Source organism: Danio aesculapii, chromosome 6, assembly GCF_903798145.1.
Source record: "Danio aesculapii chromosome 6, fDanAes4.1, whole genome shotgun sequence".
NCBI classification, from domain to species: domain Eukaryota; kingdom Metazoa; phylum Chordata; class Actinopteri; order Cypriniformes; family Danionidae; genus Danio; species Danio aesculapii.
The window spans coordinates 9,871,756-9,895,485 of NC_079440.1; the positions used below are offsets into that span (position 1 = coordinate 9,871,756).

At 35.4% G+C, this 23,730-nt stretch overlaps 1 protein-coding gene across 2 annotated transcripts in view; it reads left to right on the top strand.

Moving 5' to 3' along the window:
* The window catches only part of myh10 (myosin, heavy chain 10, non-muscle), a 103,951-nt gene that overhangs the window by 65,392 nt on the left and 14,829 nt on the right, over nt 1-23,730 (top strand). For both annotated transcript variants that reach the window (XM_056459417.1, XM_056459418.1), the window contains 17 exons: nt 7,215-7,408; nt 7,491-7,612; nt 8,154-8,223; nt 9,826-9,986; nt 11,600-11,708; nt 11,827-11,958; nt 12,053-12,259; nt 12,478-12,615; nt 12,707-12,830; nt 12,908-13,079; nt 16,153-16,365; nt 18,708-18,852; nt 19,012-19,218; nt 19,508-19,612; nt 19,776-19,928; nt 20,285-20,533; nt 22,912-23,124. In XM_056459417.1, the coding sequence (XP_056315392.1) occupies nt 7,215-7,408; nt 7,491-7,612; nt 8,154-8,223; nt 9,826-9,986; nt 11,600-11,708; nt 11,827-11,958; nt 12,053-12,259; nt 12,478-12,615; nt 12,707-12,830; nt 12,908-13,079; nt 16,153-16,365; nt 18,708-18,852; nt 19,012-19,218; nt 19,508-19,612; nt 19,776-19,928; nt 20,285-20,533; nt 22,912-23,124 (2,714 nt within the window). The remainder of the gene's footprint in view (nt 1-7,214; nt 7,409-7,490; nt 7,613-8,153; nt 8,224-9,825; nt 9,987-11,599; nt 11,709-11,826; nt 11,959-12,052; nt 12,260-12,477; nt 12,616-12,706; nt 12,831-12,907; nt 13,080-16,152; nt 16,366-18,707; nt 18,853-19,011; nt 19,219-19,507; nt 19,613-19,775; nt 19,929-20,284; nt 20,534-22,911; nt 23,125-23,730) is intronic.

A 23,730-nucleotide genomic window follows, 5' to 3' on the forward strand; every position in this document is an offset into this window, starting at 1 on the left:
TACCGATATTTTCACCTTTTCGGCAATTTATTCATTCATCTTCTTTTCAGTTTAGTCCCTTTTTTAATCTGGGGTCGCCACAGCGGAATGAACCGTCGCCAAAACATGTTATTCAATATAACAAAAGATTGTCTTTCAGCGTTTTTGTCTTTGACCCATATACTAATATCCCAATTATGCCGTTGTAAATAAAATGATTCATACTTTTGCAACATACACTGGGGGAAATAAGTATTCAACAGCTTAAAGACGCCTCTCATGTGGAGAATGAAGCTGCATGCATTGCTCAGGTATGATTTTTTATTTATTTATTCATTTTTTTACAGACTTCAACAAAATAGAAAAATCTTGTTTTGTGGGTCTCGTTTATCCAAATCTAATCTTTATTTTGTATTTTCTTTTGAATTCAAGTCAGGTGATTTGCTGGGCCATTCAGCTTGGTTTTCTTTCTGTGAAAGCATTTGAGAGTTTCTTTGGCTGTGTTTTGGATAAACTTTTTGCTGAAATGTCCACCCTGGTTGCATCTTAATCATCCTGCTAATGTAGATGTTGGACTGAAGCAGCTAATATTGATTTATACTGATGAAGGGCAGAGGCAGCTGCTATCTGGGCTTTCACTGCCTTTCTACACCTCTCTTTCTTCATGTGTTCAATAATTCTTCCTGCATCATTTCATTTTATTACACATAAGTTGTAAACTAATTGCATATGTTTTCTTTTCATATATGTGTTTATTTGGTTATCAACATCTGGTGAAAATTTCAAGTCAACAGCCCCTTTAGAAATATGTCTTATGAGAAAAATGGTTACGTGTTCAATACTTATTTCCCCCACTGTAATGACCTAAATGAATACAAAATTAAATGTGTGTGTGTGAAGATCTTAAAATGAAAAGCTACCGAAACATTAGACACTATTGCAAATGGAAAGAACTTGTTGCTTGTTCTCACCTGTGTTGCAAAGCACTAACCAGTGTGTTTACTACCATTTATGTCTTTATGTTCTAGCTGTGTTTTACTACTTTTTTATTTTGCTTTTTTTTCTTGTTTATCCCCCCCTTTGCCTCTTCTCTGTCTCTCGACCATAGAGATTCAGAATTTCCAAAGAGCGTCTTTTTATGATGTCTCTAGTCTCCATGAATCGCCAGGTGAAGGTATACGATGCTGTAGGTCTCTGCTTACCAGCGCATTGTGTACTTTCAGACTCTCCCATGGCTTGTAGACCTGGGCCCTGGACCCTTTAGCTGGCTAACTTTAGAGTTAGCTGGATCCATTTGAAGCAAAGCTTGACTTGGCTGATTCATTCAGATGCCCAGATGGCCATGAATGAAGATTGCATGAAAAATGAGTGCATGTGCATAGAATTAATGGAGAGTATTGACGTAACAAACTGTTTGAGAATGTCTCTGGGTAACTCTAGGTGACCTGGCTACAAGGATTAGGGCCCTGCTTGTTCCTTTAATGCCTTTCAGCAATTTTGAGCACTTCCCATGACCTGTAACTGTTACTAATTAAAAAAAATTGTGAAAGCATTATTAAATATTGCAACCTGTCAGATGATGTTGAAAAATGTCATTTTGATGGGAGGAAAAACAGGTCAATCTTTCAATATTTGTCAAGAACATGTATACAGCTCTGGAAGATATTGATTAGGAGATATTTTAGGAGACCACTTGAATGTTCTCAGTTTTGTTGGATTTACTTGATTTATTAGTTATGCTGTTGTGTTTTATTTTACAATGGTCTAATGACATTTCTTTTAAATAAAATATATTGTAAATTAAAGCTTTTAATTCTTAGAAAATTTCAATTGTTCAGTATATCAAAGATAGTTATTGAAAAACAGAATTATGCCACCAAATATTGATTTCTGAACTCTTTCTGAAGTTCCATCACATTGGTGAATGTTTAAACCGAAGTTAAAAATCACAACAAATAAATATAAAAATATAAAACATAGCAGAATAGTTTGTATAAAACATAGTTTAAACTTGGGCGGCACAATATTGGTAATATTCTTTTATTTTTCTGCTGTAAATATTGTTATATAAATATTGTTTCAGAAGATGGTTTGAATAGCTCTATTTGACGTTTTTTTGGGGGGAGTTTTTGCTTTTTTTTTTTACTTTGCTTTGTCTCATTTCTAGTCCAAATATCAAAACAATTCTTAGACCAAGTAAAAATATTGTTTAGTTTTCACTGTCAGATGAAATAAGTGAAAATTAAGAGATTTTGCTTGTTTTAAGGAAATTATCTGCCAGTGGGGTAAGTGAAAATCTTGTTTTTGATATGAAATGTAGATATTTAGAGTAAAAACAAGACAAAAATCCAAAGCAATAATTTTTATTTTGGCATAAATCATTTAAAGTCCATATAAATACAGTGATTAAAAACAATTCTGGAGCTCCTGGTCAATTATAATTCAGACTAGACATTGCATATCATTGCGACTGTTGCAGATGTGCACATTGCGATATCAATGCTGAAATGATACATTGTGCAGCCCTAGTTTAGACTCAAACACTGTAGAACATATTTATAAACTATGTAAATATATATATATATATATATATATATATATATATATATATATATATATATATATATATATATATATATATATATATAATTAGTTTAAATTATATACATTTGCTCCAATAACTAGATTTCTTATTTCACCCTGAAATCTAATAGATAATAAAGAAGTAATTACTGATTTATTAATTATTATGAATTATTTATACATACATATTTACCTACTTATTTGCTTATAATTTAATAGAACAGTGAAATAGTAGACTAATAATAGTAGAAGTCTATCAAATATTCATATTTTATGTATTTGTATGTATATATATATATATATATATGTATATATATATATATATATATATATATATATGTATATATATATATATATATATATATATATATATATATATATATATATATATATATATATATATGTATATGTATATGTGTGTGTGTGTGTGTGTGTGTGTGTGTGTGTGTGTGCGCGTGCGTGTGTGTCTGTGTGTATTTTTTTCTCTTAATACAAAACAAAAATGAGTTATTTAAAGTGATTTTCATTACACTAATGCATATCCGCTTGTTAAGTGTGACATCATGCGAAGCGGCTTCAGTGTCCAATGGCTCTATCAAACAGTATGGGGAGACTCAACAAATGGTAATAATAAACATTTACAAAGTGCTGTAATACTTTTGAAAATCCTGATTGCAATATATATTCATGCCTAATATCTGATGGCCAGAAAGTGATACATTTTTTAATAAATTGTTCAAATTAGGGATGTCCTGATCAGTTTTTTGCCCTTGAGTCAGAGTCATTTGATTTTGAGTATCTACTGATACCGAAACCTGATCCGATACTTAATGCATAAAAAGAAACAGATCCAGGATGTTCCTCATTTTTTTTATTAATTCACCTTCTTTTAACATTCAACAACTCTATTAACAAACAGAGCACTTCTGTGAAGTAGCTTGAACAATCAAGTAATAAATAGCATAAATTCTTCACTGTTGGACTTTAATGCAACAGTAAATCTAAAAAAATCTAAAATAAAAACAAATAACACCTCGACTTAAAATACCCGGCAGGCAATCCCAAGTTTACATATCTCACAGTTTGCAATGCAATGTTGTCGTCATCATCCTTATAATACCTCCAGAGCGCTGACATACTCGCGCTTTCTGATTCAAGCTGCTTCTGTGTTCTACTTTGCCGGCATTTAATAGCGTCTCAGCAACAAAGTGATGTCACGCCGCATGCGTTGCTGTTTTTTGTGTGAAGTCAAGAAGGAGGTCTAACTCTGTGCCACCGCATAACTATTGATGTGTTAAAAAATAATGAGAATATATATTTAAATATTCGAGTCCGGATTGGGATGTAACGTACGCTTCAGATCGAGTCTGAATCGGATCTGGACAACCCTAATTAAAACATTAGTGTCTGTGATGCAGCAAGTCCAGAGACTGTTGTGTACGCCATTATTTTACATAAAATTCACTTTAATCTGTGATATAAGTAAAGAATGTGGTTATAAAGTAATATTTTCTCAAATCAAATGAGTAGCGGCTTGGACCCGTAAACTGTATTACATACGTCACAATTTAACAAGCGGATACAGTAAAGAGAAAGGGATGAGAATCTTCAAGAATAATAAAGTCACAACAATGTCCGGGCACATTATGGTTATTTCAATTTTAAAGAAAAACTGTTCTAAAGAAATTACAAAAGGTAAAAATAGTGATATCTAAAACAAAAGTGATATTTATTTTATATGTAGTTATTATTTATTTTTTATTCATGGCTGGAGTAATTCATTCATTGGCTGGAATAATCAATGTGTGTGGTATACCATTTTTGCCTCTGCTTCTCGTGGTCAGACAACTTGTTTGTTTAAAGTGTCAGACGGTGATTTGATAGACCGTGTGTGAGGGAGATGGAGTTTGGGTGAGGGGTGGAGGAATTCTGTAGTGTCTTCGACAGGGAATGTGGAACAATACAGGTCTTGTTTCACTGGAATCCAAAAGACTTGCTGTCTGGGTCAGTCAACTATGACAGCTCAGTAGATTCTCCATGGAGGAAACGGAAATCATGTCAAGGGCCTCATTATGAACAGAACAGTTGCTTGAAGCAATTCTTAACAATGACGCTTATAGGAGCGCAACAAGACCTAGAATTTCATAGATCTACCAAATGTACTTAGACATTGTCATCCCTTTTGATTTATAAATTAATTTGTCTTTTGTATTTTTACTTGTTTTAACAAATTAAACATTTAAAAAATGTTTTTCTGATTTGAATTCAGCCATTTATTGCTATGCACATCTATTTGTGTTTATTTATTCAGTTGCTGAAAGGATACTTTTTTAGCAGCGTTACTCTGAGTGACAGAACTTGGTCATATTTGGGTCATATTTCACTCCAAGAAAAAAAGGCTATCACCACATACATCCAAAGCTTTTACTTTTTGTAATTTTTTGTTGCTGTTGTCTTATTAAAATCTCATTACTCTGATACAGTAGCAATAACATCAAAGCTTTTGTTTGTGTTATTATTATAAGCATTATCCATTTGTTTAGTGTGACGTCACGCGAAGCGACTTCTGGGTCGAAGCGCTCTACCAAACTATATGGGGATACTCAACAAATGAAAATTATAAACATTTATAAAGCGATGTGCTACTTTTGAAAATCATTATCGCTATGATTGGACATCTATCTCCCACTTTGAAATATTAGCAGATAAACATGATGTATATAAATTACTTTCTGCCTCTCCTGATGCCTCTAATCCTCTAATTTGATTTCCCATTTTATAGATGTTTTAACTGGTCAGTTCGACATATCTACCTTGTATTTGAAAGTTTCGTGGGTGAAAGATTTAGGCATTCAGATGACCAATGAGAACTGGAAAAAGTCTATCAAGGTCATAAATACATGTTCTATTAACTCAAGACACCAACTGATGCAATATGAAGTATTGCATCGGCTTCATTGTTCTAGAGTTAAGCTTAATAAATTCTAGTCCTCCATCTCCTCTAAATCTTACAAATGTGAATCTGCAGAAGGCTCTTTAGGACATCTTTTTTTGGTCATGCCCAAAACATTTTGAGTTTTGAAGTGAAATTTTCAACTTCCACTCTACTTCTATGCTTATTCTTGTGACCTCGCCCCTGATCCAGCAATCGCTATTTAAATGAATATTAAATAGGCTGTTCAATATGGAATAGTGATAGCTAAAAAAATATTCTTTGTCTATGAAAAAAGGCATCAAAACCACTTTTTAAATTCTGGCTTTCAGAATTTTCTAGCACTTTACATTTAGAGGGACTTGGTCACAATCTTTCTGATAACATTGCTTACTTCGAAGCCACCTGGAAACCTTTTTTAAATTATCTGTCAAATGCCAAGGATAACAGTTTAAAGGTATGACCGTGTCATCGACTGCAACATAACCATATTGCCTGTGCCCACGGACCTAGAAAAATATATGTGTAACATTGTTAACCTATTATATGTATAATACGGGAGGAACGAAAACGAAACAAATATTTTCTCAATTCGAATCAGTTGCACAGGGGTATCCAAACTCGGTCCTGGAGGGACAGCATCCTGCATAGTTTAGCTCCAACTTTCCTCAATACACGTCGGGAGGTTTCTAGACAGCCTAGTAAGAACTTGATTAGCTAGCCCAGGTGTGTCTGATTAGGGTTGGAACTAAACTATGCAGGACACCGGCCATTCTGCATCGAGTTTGGACACACCTGGAGTAGCAGCTTGGACCCGGAAACAATATTTCATACGTCACGACTTAACAAGCGGATAATGCAATTTATTTTAATTACTTTTCAGTATGCATTGTTTGTATTATTATTATTATTATTATTTGTAATGTATTATAAAGTAATGAGAAGGATCCTGCATTTTATAAATGAAAATTATTTGGAAAATGTGCACATCTTAAAAAGGTTGGCATTTTAGAACCATTCTTTAGGCCAAGTATTTGTAAATATTTTATAAACGAATTAAGAGAAAATATAAAACTAGGAAGGCAAATTATTCACTGCCATATTTGCAATTCATTCTTGCACCAATAAAAACAAGTTTTCACTAGTTTGTAAATAAGAGATGCATGCAAAGTGTTGTCCTATTCACAAACATCTGACTCCTACTTTCAAAAACACGGTGACTACATCAGCTGCTGGCTTTCGGGGTGAAATATGTCCTGGAGATGGTCGTGAGGTTCAACCTTCCCTTTGATTTCCTTTGCAGCTTGTGCTTGTTTATAGATGTAGTCTTACCCTTGGCTTTCTCCATCTATTTCATGTCTCCATTTGCCTAGCACTGGACCTGCTGGCGTAGTAGGGGCCGTTGGCTCTTGGATTGACCGAACTTGTGGCATTGAGTCAAAATACACTGTACTACTTTCAGAAAGCTATTTTCTGCTTTCTTTTGGAATATGATGACTGAAAGAATCTAAGCAAAGCTTTTTTTAATCGCAGAAACACACAGCGTATTTTGACCTTCTGCTTGGTTGTTGTTGAATTAGAGTTTAGATGTAGATTTCCCTCTTCCATCTTCACATGATTTGGCTGTGCTGTGTCACTTTTATTTAATTCTTTTTCTCTAAATACTCTTTCACAGACCTAACTGATTGGTATCTTGTTTTCTTCTCACTCTTCATGGCAGTGGACCGTATTGTTGGTTTGGACCAAGTGGCAGGAATGAATGAGACCGCATTCGGAGCTGCATATAAGACCAAAAAGGGCATGTTTCGCACTGTGGGTCAACTATATAAAGAGTCCCTTACAAAACTCATGGCCACACTCAGAAACACCAACCCCAACTTTGTTCGCTGTATAATCCCCAATCACGAGAAGAGAGTAAGTCACATTTGTGCCTTCAGTCTGAAGTACATCTGAGTAAAAATACAGCATTGTCATAATCTCTGTTCTTCTCTGTTAGGCTGGTAAACTGGAGCCCCATCTGGTTCTAGATCAGCTGAGGTGTAATGGAGTTCTTGAAGGGATCCGCATCTGCAGGCAGGGATTCCCTAACCGCATCGTCTTCCAGGAGTTCAGACAGAGGTGCGTTTCAGAGACGTCTTTAACGGTAGAGAACCATTGCACCAGTTCTTTCTGTACACTGTAAAACCCAACAATCAACTTTATCAAATGAAATTTCCTGAAAGTTAATTCTACTCATTTGAAAAGAGTTTTGAACTCTGTGTTGAAGGTAATGAATTAATTAAATACATCATTACTTTAACTTAAATGGAGTAAGTTCACAATACTCGTATAGATTAGTTTTTTTTTTAACTCAAATGGCTTGTTGCAGTCAGTTTCATCAAACGGTTTGAGTTGCCTTAACTTATTGGGTTTTACAGTACTCAGTTGGTTTGAGTTCTTTTCATTTATCAGGGTTTTACTGTTCTCAAATTGCTTCATTTACTCAAATGGATTAAGTTCACAGTACTCATTACGATAAGTTTTTGATCTTAAATGGTTTGTTGGAATTGGTTTCCTCAAATTGTTTGAGTTACCTTAACTTTTTGAGCTTTACAGTGTAGCATTAGTTTATTGTATTATTTTCTAAGTGATTAAACTGTGATATCTGTTTTCATTTCAGATATGAGATTCTTACTCCTAATGCAATACCTAAAGGCTTTATGGATGGCAAACAGGCTTGTGAGAGAATGGTGAGATATTTTAAACCTCAGATGACTGGAAAATGAGGCTGGAAAGCTCTCATGAAGGTCTAAAGTAGAAAATAAAATTATTAAATCATAATATTTTAAATGTTTCATGAAGACATTCTGGCATGAGTTTCATTGAGCTTATTTAGAAAGAAGGAAATGCATATTTATATTGTGCAAGAATTCAAGGACAAAGTAAAATTTATTGTCTTCCGTAGGGGAAATTTGTTTTAGAAAAAAAAAGGTTCTGCTGTACATAGACACCCAACAAGACGACATATAGCATACATACATACATACATATTAAAAATCTGAACCTAAAACACCTCTGGATATAAATAAGGTTCCATAAAAATAATAATAAAATTAAAAAATACAATGTGACCCCACTGCCCTCTGTTATGCCAACCAGTGCAGTTATCTTAATCTTTGGTCCTACTTGGTCATTGATCAATTTAATTTAAAAACGAACAAAAGAGAGTTTATATCTGTTAAACTTGCGTAGCGGGATCCTGTATCTTCTGCCAGAATCCATCAGCTCATACTCCAAAGACAGCACATGCGAAGAATCAGATAAAATCTTGTTGGCTTGTTGAATTGTGCACAACTCAAAGATGTCTTTTAGCAAACCAAGTGTCTCAATTCCCATAATTTTCCTGCCACTCTCATCAAGTTATTTACTTGGGTTCTCGTTTTTACTGTCAGATTTCCAAACCAAACAATAATTCCATATCTTAAAATGCATTTTTGAATTTTGAAAGTTTATGTAGCAATGTTCTTTTGAACTTTGAACATTTTCCATCAAATTCTAGAAAAACGTTGCTCCTTTTTCACAATAAAAATATTGAGCAGCTGTTGGTGATGAAAAATATTCAGCTGAACAGAAGTGTAATTGTTTTTAATATATATAAAATAAATTATAAAATATAGATTGTTCCAGTCTAAATAATAGACATTTCAGAATCACACCTGATAGAGAAATAATGAATTTCGCAAAGTGCCTTATAACTTTATATAAAAATATGCCATTTTCATAATAGACCCTTTCACATTTCCAGGTTTCTCAGTAGCAGAAGTTGTCATAGTTGATTAAACTTAGAGCGCAGTGAATGGGAGAGTACAACAAATCATTTTTTTACAATCCCATTTGCTGAAATATTGGAAGTGAAACTCCACGATGGTGTCATCAAGACTTTTAGGAAAAAGGAAAAAAATTGTGTGGCACTGATAACATTAGTCAGAAGAGAAAACGACATCAAATGTACTGTCCTGCCCAATAGACAATGCTTTAGAAACACCTCGCACAAGAGGTAATTCGTTTTTTTTTTGTAATTTGATGCAAAGATGATTTAATATATGCGTGAATACATATAAATGTACTTAGTTTATTTTATTATTTTTTTTAAATCAAAATGTTCAAAACTTTTAAGGATTTAAGATTATGATGACCATTAAAAGTTTTGTGAAAAGGGTCCATTAAAATGAAAGAAATATTTAAAAATACAAGGACACTTAACGTTTTCTGAATAATGTCCAATACTGAAAAAAGCAGCATTTGAAATTTAGCAGCTTGATAATTTTGAAGCATCAACTTAATATTTGCAGATCCGAGCTTTGGAGCTCGACCCAAACCTCTACCGCATCGGTCAGAGCAAGATCTTCTTCCGCACTGGAGTGTTGGCGCACCTGGAGGAAGAGAGAGACCTGAAAATAACAGACATCATCATCTACTTCCAGTCGGTCTGTCGAGGATACCTGGCTCGCAAGTGAGTCCAAATGCAAACGGCTGACATAAACCTAATCAACTGAACAGGGGCTGCATGATATTGGAAAAATCTGATATTGCAATATTTAATTTTTCTGTGATTAAATATTGCGATAAATACAGTTTCACAAGATTGTTTGAATAAGCACTATTTGACAGTTTTCTGGGGAGTTTAATAGTATTCCGGTACAGAAATTGAGTAAATTACAATGCAAGAAATGATATTCTTACTTTGCTTTGTCTCATTTATAGTCCAAACAGCTAAAAACTTTTTTAGATCAGGCAAAAATATTGTTTTGTTTTCACATTAAGAAATAATTTTTTTTCCCCTTGAAACAAGCAAAATTATCTGCCATTGGGATAATTAAGATAATCTTGTTTTTGCTTTGAAATGTAGATATTTGGACTAGAAACAAGATAAAAATTCTTTTTTGGCATAAATCTTAAATTCTGTATAAATAATTAAATCCAATAAATCTTTGTTACACCTCCAAACTAGGGTTGGGCGATGTCGACCAAAATGTCTAATGTGAAATATCGTGATGGACGATGGCATTGTTGTCGAAGGCGGCGGTGAATTAATTACTTATGAATAATTAATGAATCCATAACGAATTAATTATTTGTAGCCTACCGTTTTAACTACCTAACCCACATGGTCTTTGTTTTACCCATAACATAAATCATAAATACCATATCATATCATAGCCCATATCATAAATAAATAACGATAAGTTACACACAAATTACCACCTGTCAATCACTTTTTCCGTAGTACTCTGGCATTGAATAGGCAAAGTGATCTGTGTCGTTATATTGGTGTCGACAAACTAACAGGAACCAACCAACAGAACCAACAGTATCTGAGGTTTTCACAAAAATTACCAAGTAAAAGTCTCCAGCGGTACATCCTTGATAAACTGTTCGACGTGCACTGCTCTCTGGGCTTTTGTGCTCAAAGCACCTCCTGATTGCCTGGAGCTCAGACGAGAGCATACGCTGCAGCACATGACTGTGTGTGTGTGGTCACATGGTGTGCGTTTTCAACGGTATAGTGCGGATGGAGGGCTGTTTAGAAATGCTAGATGAAACACCAGTGTGGACGTGGATCGTTTTCGTTCTAAAATGTCATTTTAAAACTGCGACGTATTGTGACCTGAGTGTGTAGGGTTCGTGAGAGGGTTGCTGCTGCGACGGGGGCGGGGCGGAGGATCGCGATGCTGGCTTAGCATTGTGATGTCCATCGGTGATGGACAATGGCATTGTCTATCGACACAACCCTACTCCAGACATCATCATTTTTTGTGTCCAAATGTTCTAAACTCTCTCGAAATGCTCATTCACAGGGCTTAAAAACACAAGCAAATTATAAACCTTCACTCTATTATGGTTAAACGACAAATCACATGTTCTTCTGGTCAACCATAATTCAGACTCAACTGCGCTGCATACTGTATATTGAGATGTAACTATTGCAGATGGAAACATTGCTGCACATCGATGCTGAAAGGATATATTGTGCAGCCCTAGCCAGTAGTAATATGCAGCTCTTACTGTTAGTAATGTACAAATCACAGTACAGTACATGAAATGGGAACTGTGTTTGTTCCTCAGGGCCTTTGCTAAAAAGCAGCAGCAGCTAAGTGCTTTGAAAGTCCTCCAGAGAAACTGTGCTGCTTACCTGAAACTGCGCCACTGGCAGTGGTGGAGGCTCTTCACTAAGGTTGGTCTCGGTTAACGTACTTGTTATAATGAGCAGCTAAATAAAAGATGTCTTAACTGATTTGCATTATTATTGTAGATTGTTTTTAATTGAGACATTCATTGATCCATGTTTACAGGTGAAGCCCCTCCTCCAGGTGACCCGCCAGGAGGAAGAAATGCAGGCCAAGGATGAGGAGCTTATTAAAGTGAAGGAGAGGCAGGTTAAAGTGGAAAACGAGTTGGTAGAAATGGAGAGGAAACACCAGCAGGTTAGCACATGCATTTCCACCCACTTGCTCCCTCGCTCTCCAGAAAATTGTTGTAAAATCTGAGAAAAGATCATGTTTTTGTGTTGTTTTTCAGCTTTTGGAAGAGAAGAACATCTTGGCCGAGCAACTGCAGGCCGAGACTGAATTGTTTGCTGAAGCTGAAGAGATGAGGGCTCGTCTGGTGGCTAAAAAACAAGAGCTGGAGGAGATTCTTCATGACCTGGAGTCCCGCGTGGAGGAGGAAGAGGAGAGGAACCAGTCTTTGCAGAATGAGAAGAAGAAAATGCAGTCACACATACAGGTGGAGCAGTCACACTACATCTCATTCCATCAAATTTAATTTGTTCACTTACAGAATGAAATATTAAGCTGTGATGTCCAGTGATGGGAATAACGGCGCTATAATTAAACTGTTACTTAAGGCGATACTTTTTTCAGTAATGAGTAATTATTTAAAGTTAGCATTAACAGTTCCACAGAATCCTACATCAGTGCTGAGGGCATATGCATGTTTTATAGGACCTAGAGGAGCAGCTGGATGAAGAGGAGGCTGCTCGACAGAAGCTGCAGTTGGAGAAAGTGACTGCTGAAGCCAAGATCAAAAAGATGGAGGAAGATATTCTGCTGTTGGAGGACCAGAACTCCAAATTCCTAAAGGTCAGTGTAGATGTCAATCAAAATGCAGTCCAGGGACTTTCTGATAAGCATGCACAGAGACGTCCTAATTTATTCCCTCGTTGTCTCTCAGGAGAAAAAGCTCCTGGAGGACCGTGTCGGTGAGATGACCTCTCAGCTGGCTGAGGAAGAAGAGAAGGCCAAGAACCTCGGCAAAGTCAAAAACAAGCAAGAGATGATGATGGTTGACTTGGAAGGTGAGGACAGGGTTGATTTTGTTTTGTTTAAATGGATGTAAAACAGTAAGTCTTACGTGTTTGTGTTTGAACATCAGAGCGTCTGAAGAAAGAGGAGAAAACTCGACAGGAGCTTGAGAAAGCCAAAAGAAAACTGGATGCAGAGACCACAGACCTACAAGACCAGATAGCTGAGCTGCAGGCCCAGATTGATGAACTTAAGATCCAACTGGCTAAGAAAGAAGAGGAGCTGCAGGCTGTGTTGGCCAGGTAAAGATCTGTTCAGGGAGAAGCACTGAATAATGATAAAAATAGAGGTTATTCCAAGCAGACTCTTCTCTTGGAGCCAAAATAGTTTTGCTGTCATGTAAATGAGCGTGTCTAAATAATAACTTGTGGTAGACTGGATTTTTTTAAGGTCAAGTAAATTGGAATATTAGTCATGGAATAAATCTATTCTTGACCTTTGTGTTGGTTAACATTGTGCGTTCCTGAAATCATTTTATCAGATTGTATCACTTTGGTCAATTGTATGACATCACACCATAACCTTGTTAACATTAACTGTAATATACATAATTTAATCATCTTCAAATATTTTAGTTTGGAGCCGAGTTCAGACTGCATGAATTTCAAAGTAGTCGTGTCACAGATGTTTTCACACTGCATGATGATCTGGGCTAGCGTTTTATTGCTGCTTTATTTACACTGCAAGATGGATCAGCGACAGGGGGTTTCAGACTGCACTTTACAATAGGACGAACCAGCGACAACTTTGTCCAAACTATGTCTCACAACCCAAAATACGCAGTATATCTGTTGTTATTAACTACATAACGAGAAAGAATCCTTTAATGGGGTAGAAAATGTACATATTTGCTCACCTGGGTTTGAAGGGAATTAGCAATTTCTCCTCAACTTTTTTCTTTCTTGACCTGGTGATATTGCTCAGATGACATGTCAAACAGACACAGGTGCTCCTGCCAAATTTCCACTAGTTTTTCCTCCATTTCTTGGGTCCAAATAAACTGAAAATGAGAGCTTTTAAGTTCTCCCGCTGGCCTGCTAATGAATGCCGCTCTCTCATTGGCTGTAGGTGTGATCGCTGATGTTATTTTCAGTCAAAACTGATTTCACATGGCATGATTTGAATCACTGACAGCTCCAGATATTTAGCAAGCCAAATATCTCATGGGTGTCTGTGAGTCATCGGCGACTCTCTTAGATCGCGTCTTTGATAGTTCATACTGTGTTATTGTTACTCGCATGAACAAGCACTGATTTGCATTGTGATTTTAGGCATCTGTCTGCGATTTCTCAAAACCTGTCGGCGACTCAAAATCAGGGCTAAAATCATGCAGTCTGAACTCGGCATTAGATGTTTACGTGCAAAGAAACACAGCGCACATTGATTCTGTTGTTTTTTTCCCTCCTTCCTTTCAAACGGCAGCTTATCCATACTCTGGAAAATGATGACATTTCGGACGCTTACAGAGGTGGTCTTGTGTAGTAATCTAACCAACTTTCTTTATACCACCACCACCAGTTTAAAATGTAACTCTTCTTTAGGCTGTACCTTTTGAAACTTTTCTCCTAGAGCTATCATTCAGACTATATCTCACATTAGCACTCTAGGAAATTGCCGAATTAGGAAATTGTATTTTGTTTTTGTAGCCATTTCTTCAGATTTTACCCAAAATGAGCCAATTGGTACTAGCTGCATAAAAATGACCAGAGTTTTGAAGATTTTATTTTCATTTTATTTTCTGATGACACAAATTTAACAGAGTAATCTACAGTTTTGATAATTTCTTCAGTACTTTTCTTAATCGAAAAGAAAGTCCATACCCTTCATCAGCAGCATGATTTGAGAATCTATGCCAAATTTTGTAACCAGGGCACCTCACAGATCATGAGATCTAAAAAAACACAAGTTTTCTTATAACTTTACAGTAGATTTAGATGCAATTAATTGGTTTTATTTTTTCAGTTGCAGATTTTGAAGTAGCAATTTCTCATAAATTTAAGACAATGGCAAAAGGTTTAATAGTGATTATTGACAGCATGTTTTGAAGGTACCTGAGAAGTGTCACCTAGAGTTCTAGAACTGTTTCTTTTGTGTTCATTTTTGTGTTTAGATTTGGTTCACAAAGTGAAACAGTAATAACCCTTTTGAAGGATTCTGTGATGAATAGACATTTCAAAACAACTGCAAAAATGCTTTTCTTTACATTTCTCAACTTCTTTTTAGTCCAAATATCTAAAACTATTAAACCAAGAAGCATTTTCTAGACAAGCAAACAATATTGTCTTGTTTTCAGAAATAAGTCAAAATTATGTGAGTTTTTCTTTAAAACAAGCTAAATAATCTGCCAATGGAGTAAGCAAAATAATCTAGTTTTTACTTTGACGTAATGTTATTTTGCTTAGCCCATTGGCAGATTATTTAGTTTGTTTTTAAGGTAAAACTCACTTAATTTTAGCATACTATTTCTGGAAACAAAACAATAATTTGTGCTTGTCTAGAAAATCCTTCTTGATTTTAAGAATTTTTAGATATTTTGACTAGAAACAAGGCAAAAGCTAAATTTTCCAGTGCATTGTTTATTTAAATTAAAAAAACCTGTCAAATGGAATTTAAATCAAATTATTGTGTGTCTTTGCTGAATGAAAGTATTAAAGGTGCTGTATGTAATTTTTTGACTCTTCTAAAGCATGAAAATACCATAATATGTTTGCAGATATTTAAGAAACATGTTAAGTGAACATTCTTGTTTATCTGAAAAACAGTCCGAAATTCTGCTTTTGAAAATGTGAGTTGCGTGCCGGTATGGCTGTCTTTGTTTTGGTTCTTTTAACCCACCCACTGCCACTTTAACCAATTATATTTCAGCATCCCGGGTTGCCTTCATGGAAAACAATGTATTTTATTCATTCATTCAGAAAGGCTCTCTAAGCCTGTGCCCACAACCGAAAATGCAACCTCCGGTGGACAGTAACAACCCTAAAAATGAGACTCAGATTCAGTTTCACATGAAGTTATTAATTAGCAAATAATATAAATATTACAATTTACATTGAGAAGAAAATCAGCCTTTAGGCTTGTTAGTCAGGCACTCTCATGTCAATCTGGCAACCAGATTGCGTGGACATGTTTGTTGAGGAGCCAAGTGAAAATGTGTTTTGATCCAGGAGTGCAATACCTTGTTCAACCACTAGGTGTCAAACTTATATATTGCATCTTTAATTCCTAGTTTGTAAACAAAAGTCTATTAATAAAGCCCTGTACATTTTGCATGCATTGTTTTGCTGATACTCTCTCCTCGTGTTTGTTCTTCCGCAGAGGTGATGAGGAGGTCGCTCAGAAGAACAACGCCCTCAAGCAATTACGGGAGCTGCAGGCCCAGCTAGCTGAGCTGCAGGAGGATCTGGAGTCTGAGAAAGCAGCCAGAAACAAAGCAGAGAAGCTCAAGAGAGATCTGAGCGAGGAACTGGAAGCTCTAAAGACTGAGCTGGAAGACACCCTGGACACCACCGCTGCCCAGCAGGAGCTCAGGTACAAGTCCGCTTCACCAATCTGACACTACCAGTAATTAGGGACCGTTTTAAATCCAGTATTTCTTGCTGCAAGATTTCATTTCAATTATTTGTTTAAACCATTTAAAAATTTTATCAAGATGAAATATTGTGATATAAATGCCTGTGTTTGTGTGTTTTAATTTAAAGCGGTTAAAAAACTAATCAAATGCAAGCTGTTAGATCTGTGCATTTGGCATTATAATGCGGCAGCACACAGAGTTAATCAAACAACAAAAGATTCATTCACTGAATCCCTCACAACTATAACTTTAATAAGAATTCATGTGCATGTAATTCAGACTGTTAAGGCCATGCAGTGTCTTACTTATCTATTTGATTACTTGATTTAATTTCTTTTTTTTATTTTTGGTAGGCTAAATTATTTCATAACCTTTTCTTTTTCGTTGCTTTACTTGCGGTTTAGCTCACTGCCCTGTGTTTTCTAACAGATTAAGCATTTGATGGTTGTTGTTTTTTATTTTTATTAACACTGAAAGAGTTTTGGGAGCAACTTCTAGTTTTTAGAAGTAGAAGTCTAGTTGTAGACTGTAAATCCCACATAAACCTACTGCATTAAAAATATTACATTTTGTATCAATTATTTTAAAGAATAATTCAGTGATTCACAAATAAAGTGTTAATTAATTTCTGGTGACTGGATGAATAATCATTTCATCAAATTAGATTCTCTTGAACAAATGATTCAATGACATCTATTTTTTTATTACATTTTTAAAGATGTAATTGATACATTAATTCATTTGAAGCACCATATTACTTTAAAAAAATTTTGCTCTGCTTCAGTCACTATTATAGGCAGCATTATTGTTTATATCCATAAGTAAACATTTGCCACTGCACTTTTGTAGTTTTGTAAATTTAACAAAGATTAATTTTATTTAACGATTTATACATGAGTGTAGACAGTTTTTATCTGCACTTGATTATTACGTTTTCTGAACCTGAACACTATTAGACTATGTACAGTGCTCAGCATATTTGAGTACACCCCATTTTGAAAGTGAATATTTTTATCCATTTCTCAGTGAATATAGACAATATATTTTGGTGCATTTAAACAAAACAGTTTTATTAAACACATTTATTTATTAAAATAATATTTTAGTCTCCAAAGATATTTAGAAATTGAAAGAAAAACAACTAATTTCAAGCAAAATATTGCAAAAAAATACAACCTACAAAATTTTTCAATTTTTTTGCTTCTCTTGATTTTTCCTCTTTTTTTTTTATTTTTTTATTTATATTTTATATTTTTCTATGACATACATTTTAGTGTACTAGTTTTTGGACTGTTATCGTAAATTATTTTGTTAGATGAGCTCCAGATTTGGCTTCAGTACTGACTAATCTAATGTATATGCACAAACATAACATTGTATAGCGTCTTATTAAAATTATGAATTTAAAAGAGATTTGTAAGGGGTGAAATTTACTTGTGGTGGTAGCCAGATTGAAACACACTTTTTACCCACATCACATAAATAGTTAACTATATGCAACAAACAAAACATAATTTCTTTATTTTAAAGAATAATTCAGTGATTCGCAAATAAAGTGTTAATTAATTTCTGGTGACTGGATGAATAATCATTTCATCAAATTAGATTCTCTTGAACAAATGATTCAATGACGTCTACTTTTTTTTATTTTTTATTTTTTTACATTTTTAAAGATGTAATTGATACATTAATTCATTTGAAGCACCATATTACTTAAAAAACATAATTTCTTTTCGATGGGTTAAAGTAAAAAAAAAAAAGAAAATCAACTATTTCTCGTACTTTTATGCTATTTTACAGCCATGTGCATCCACTGACAGGTAAAATCAGCTTCTCTCTATCTCGCATTCAGGTTGTTTTATTGGCATAATATTTTGTACAGTATTGCCAAAGCATTTTAGATGTATAAAATATGTAATATATTGACATCATCAAATTAATAAAATATACAGCAAATAAAATGACAGAAAAAGGAAATCCCAAATCCCTGACATTTTTAGTAGATTTAGAAACCCCGGCCGGATGCAAATAGACGTGTCTCTATGGGTCTGCAGAGTACAAAACGGGTAAATGAGAAAAGATTTTCCACTGCGTAATCAATTGCAGGAGTTTGGTTATATTTGGCGGATACAAAAAAAGTGTAAAAAGAAGATGATAATCCAAAAAAGTGTCACTAAATACTTGAATACTAAAACACTAAATATTATTAATGTTTTTATTATTTTATTTTTATTATTTTATTTTTTTAACATTATTTTTACATTAACCCCTTCTCCTCAAATGTGTCTTACCAATGAAGGAGTAAGCGAGAGCAGGAGGTGGCGGAGCTGAAGAAGGCCATTGACGATGAGACGAGGAACCACGAGTCTCAGATCCAAGAGATGAGACAGAGGCACGGCACGGCTCTGGAGGAGATCTCCGAGCAGCTGGAGCAGGCCAAGAGAGTAAGAATCAACCAGAGCCATTTCACTGATAATATCTGGCCTGGAGCGCAGCCAGTTATCCTCTGTCAGAATGATGTCTTTGGCGTTAATTTCCTCCTCCACTCTTAGCTTGGACCGAATTTTGGCTCCATCTCAAACTGTCTTGTCTGTCAACGCTAGGTCAAAGGAAATCTGGAGAAAAACAAACAGACTCTAGAGAGTGATAATAAGGAGCTGACCAATGAGGTGAAGAGCTTGCAGCAGGCCAAGTCAGAGTCTGAACACAAGAGAAAGAAACTGGAGGCTCAGCTGCAGGAGGTAATGGCCCGCTTCAGCGAGGGGGAGAAGGTTAAAGGAGAACTGGCCGACCGTACCCACAAGATACAGGTCAGTGCTCTTGCAGAAATCACATGTTAGGGATGTTACTCTTTCTGTCTTATCATGAGCACTCAGAAACTCTTCTGTCATCACATTAATCCATCAAAATAAAGTTTAGTTTAAAGGTCCCTTGAAATTAAAATACAATTTTTCAGATGGTAGTATCAGTGTTTTGTTAGTTTTTAAGATATCTATAAGCTAGTGTGCTCCAAAACTGTGATGAAATTTGCGTTTAGAAGACTTGTTACTTGTTAATTGTCCTCCCACCGCAGATTGTAATGCTTGTCATTTGTTGCAGACGGAACTGGACAACGTTTCATGCCTTTTAGAAGATGCCGAGAAGAAGGGAATCAAACTGACCAAAGACGTCTCCAGTCTAGAGAGTCAGCTTCAGGATACTCAGGTAAACTGTCTCTGACCACAATAAATCTACTTGCTAAGTCTATTTTCTAATGTACAAGATTGATGCTCATTATATTCCAGTATGTACTTCACTGATGAACCTGCAATAGAAAAGACTGCACAGATCTAATGCAAACAGTTTATTGGTATGTGTGTGTGTATAGGAGTTGCTTCAAGAGGAGACACGTCAGAAGCTGAACCTGAGCAGCCGTATCCGTCAGCTGGAGGAGGAGAAAAACAATCTCGTGGAGCAGCAGGAGGAGGAAGAGGAGTCACGGAAGAACCTGGAGAAGCAACTGGCAACACTACAAGCCCAGGTACACACAATCACTGTCAGAAAAACCAGATTAACCAGTATCACCTGACATATGACCAACGCATCAGTTGACATATTGCTTTAAGTGGTCAGGAACTGCCTTTTTTAAAACTTTTGAAACTTTTGTACTCCTCTCTGAGGCCCGCTTATGAGGTTATCAAGATTTTTACATAAAAAGACATAATATAGAAGTAATAGGCTATTGTCTCTCTTGTTTTGACCTCTTATTCAGACCACATTGATTGAATAGACTTGGCTAATTGTAAATGACCGCTGCTATGATTGGATGAACATTTAGTTTAGTTATGTTAATAACAAAAAAGGCAGTCGTTTGTAATCCTCGTTTTTTTTGGGTAGCTGGTGGAGACCAAGAAGAAGCTGGAGGATGATGTTGGAGCCCTTGAGGGTCTGGAGGAGGTCAAGAGGAAGCTGCAGAAAGACATGGAGGGGACCAGTCAGAAGCTGGAGGAGAAGGCCATCGCTTTTGACAAGCTGGAGAAAACCAAGAATAGGCTGCAGCAGGAGCTGGATGACCTTATGGTGGACCTGGACCACCAGAGACAGATCGTCTCAAACCTGGAGAAGAAACAGAAGAAGTTTGACCAGGTAAGTGTCAGTTTTGGTTAAAGAAAAGGAAAATGAAATGAAAATAATTTACCCATCCTTACGTTGTTGCAAACCAATGGGACTTTCATTCATGACCACCCAAATAAAGATATTTTAATTATACTTTTTGATAGTTCTTTCCACCACAACTTTGCTCACATACTTTTTAAGGCTTCAAAATTGATTCAAAAGTTTACAAAGTTGATTGTATATCATATAAATATAACAAACATATTAATAGCAAGTAAAGAGCCTTTAATGTTTCAAATAACCTAATAATAAAGTATGAAAATAAAAGCTTGTAATATTCCATCATCATTCAGCATTACAGATATTATTAAAAAATGAAAAAATATGCTTATACTTACCTGTACTCAAAATATTTAAATGATTACATAATCATACTAAATTTTAATACAAAACTTCTTGCTGGCAAATGGGTAAAACCTAGAGGTTTAAAGGATAGTGGCAAATTACTAAGATTTAAAATGACAAATAGGATGTGAGGCAGCATTTTTATTCATAGGGGCATTTAAAACAGTGGGGAAAATAACTATTGAACACGTCACCATTTTTCTTAGAAAACATATTTCTAAAGGAGCTGTTAAGTTGAAATTTTCCCCAGATGTTGGTAAATGTATATATGCAAAGAAACCCATCTAATTAGTTTACAAATTAAGTTTTGTAATAAAATGAAATGACACAGGGAAAAAGTATTGAACACATGAAGAATGTAAGGTGCAGAAAAGCAGTGAAGGCCCAGACAGCAGCTGATGTCTCTCGGTAGTTCTTCAGAAACCCACTGCCCTTCGTCATTGTAAATGAATATTAGCTTCTTCAGTCAAGCATCTACATTATTAGGATGATTAAGATGAAACCAGGGTGGACATTTCAGCAAGAGAGTGATCCAAGACACAGCCAAGGAAACTCTCAAATGCTTTCAGAGAAAGAAAATCAAGCTGTAGAATGTCCTAGCCAATCATCTGACTTGAATCCAATATAGAATACAAATTAAAGCTCAGATTTGATAGACAAGACCCACAGAACCATCAAGATTTTTACACTCTGTTGAAGTCAAAACTCACACCTGACTTCATTCTCCATATGAGAGGCGTCTCTAAGCTGCCATACCCAAAAAAGCTTTTTATATAAAGTAATAAATCCGTTTGAGTAGTTCAGTACTTTCTCCTTGTGTAATTTCATCGTTATTGCACAGAATTAATCTCTTTTTTTTTTTTTTTTTTTTTTTTAAGTTAAAGACTGTATTTAATAGTAATATAAAATAATAACAACACTAAAGAAAATTAACAACTTCCAGTACATACAAGTGCAATCTCTCTTTATTGTTTATTTTTATTTTTATGTTTGTATTGTTTGTGTTTTTACCCAAAAAAGCTCCTTTAGAAATATTATTCCCAGGATAAAACATGACGTGTTCAATACTTATTTTCCCCACTGTATGTACGTTCAGTGAATGTGGAAATCTCACGCTTCATTAAAATAATCTGTGCTAAGATAATCAACAAAAAAATGTGTTTATTACAGGGTGTCCGTGGGGTCTTAAAACGTTTTAAAAGTTGATAAATTAAAGAAAATTAATACCCTTAAAAGGTATTAAAAAGTCTTAATAGCATTTTTTACGAGGTCTTACATTTTGTTCAAGCGTTGTCCAAAGTGTTTGACTCCAAAAAAAGCATAAATATATATATATTTTCCTCCTAATATTAACAATGGCATACTTGATCCATTGATTGGTTCGGGCCGGGATGTGTCCGGCCAAGCTCCTCTATCCGGGTGATGTCACGTAATTTGCGACAAACGTGGGAAGGTGATGTGATGCTCACCACATGTAGCGAAACCATAGAGCAAAACAGACCGCAAAATGGGAAAATGTAAGTTTGCGTACTCCTGGTTGGAGAAAGACGAGTTTAAACAGTGGCTGAAGCCTGTCATTGAAAACCACTGCGTAATTTCTTCTTTCAAGCTTTGTTTCTTCCGAGCTTATCTGAGTTCTGTTGCATGGTTATGCTCCACTACAACTGTTTATTAACAACTGTTTATTAAGTGAAAGATTTGATACTGATTAGAACTTGAAGTGGCGATGAGGTCTTAAAATATTCTGAGTAGGTCTTTAAAAAGTCTTAAAAGGGTATTGAAATTACCTTTAGGATTCCTTCATATAAGCTGGATTAAGTAAATTAAGTGGCATGAGGGTAATCAACTAATGGCAGAACTTTTATTTATTGGTGGACTCTCTTGTGATTGTTGTGTGATGTTTTTATTATTTATATATAGTTTAGATATACATTTTTTTTTCCATTGGGGCCTTTAAAAACTGCTGACAATAAAAAAAATGCACATGTAAATGTGTGTGACAGATGCTGGCGGAGGAGAAGACCATCTCTGCGCGTTATGCTGAGGAGCGGGACCGTGCCGAGGCTGAGGCTCGAGAGAAGGACACCAAAGCTCTGTCTATGGCCCGAGCCCTGGATGAAGCTCTGGAGGCTAAAGAGGAATTCGAGAGACTCAACAAGCAGCTCAGAGCTGAGATGGAGGATCTGATCAGCTCCAAGGATGACGTAGGCAAAAATGTAAGTCACTGTGGCCACATGTTCACTAAACCATATGTGCATAGTTTTGGGGTGCACGGACCATACACAAAACAAGTACAGCAGATGCAAGAGAAAAATTGATAATGCAACTAAATATTCATCAGGGTCGTCTTATCTTCTATATTGGCCATGCAAGAAATCACTGGGAGCGACTCAATCTTTAGTGTTGCCAGATATTGCTAGAAGAAACTGGAAATATGAACATAGTAAGCATAAACCCTGATGCTTTATCTTGTCACCTTGTAATAAGTGGACAGCCTTACAAACGTATAAACGGCATATAAACACCTCAGCTAAAGTGAATTTAGATGTAATAACTGACCAAAACAAGGCTACGGTAATCAATCTTATGTGGCAGAAATTGCAGATGCCAAATGCATGAGATGCCTGAATTTAATTACCAAAGTGTTGATCATCACATTTTCCAAAAGTCAAGTATACACAATTGGATAATTTATGGGTTTTATGGATTCAATCCCATTTTAAAATGCATTTGTCACTTCTGAATCATCATTAATGAATCAACATCAGACTGTTTATGAGGGATTGATTGAGTGCAATTAAGTATGTTCTTTGCACTAAAAG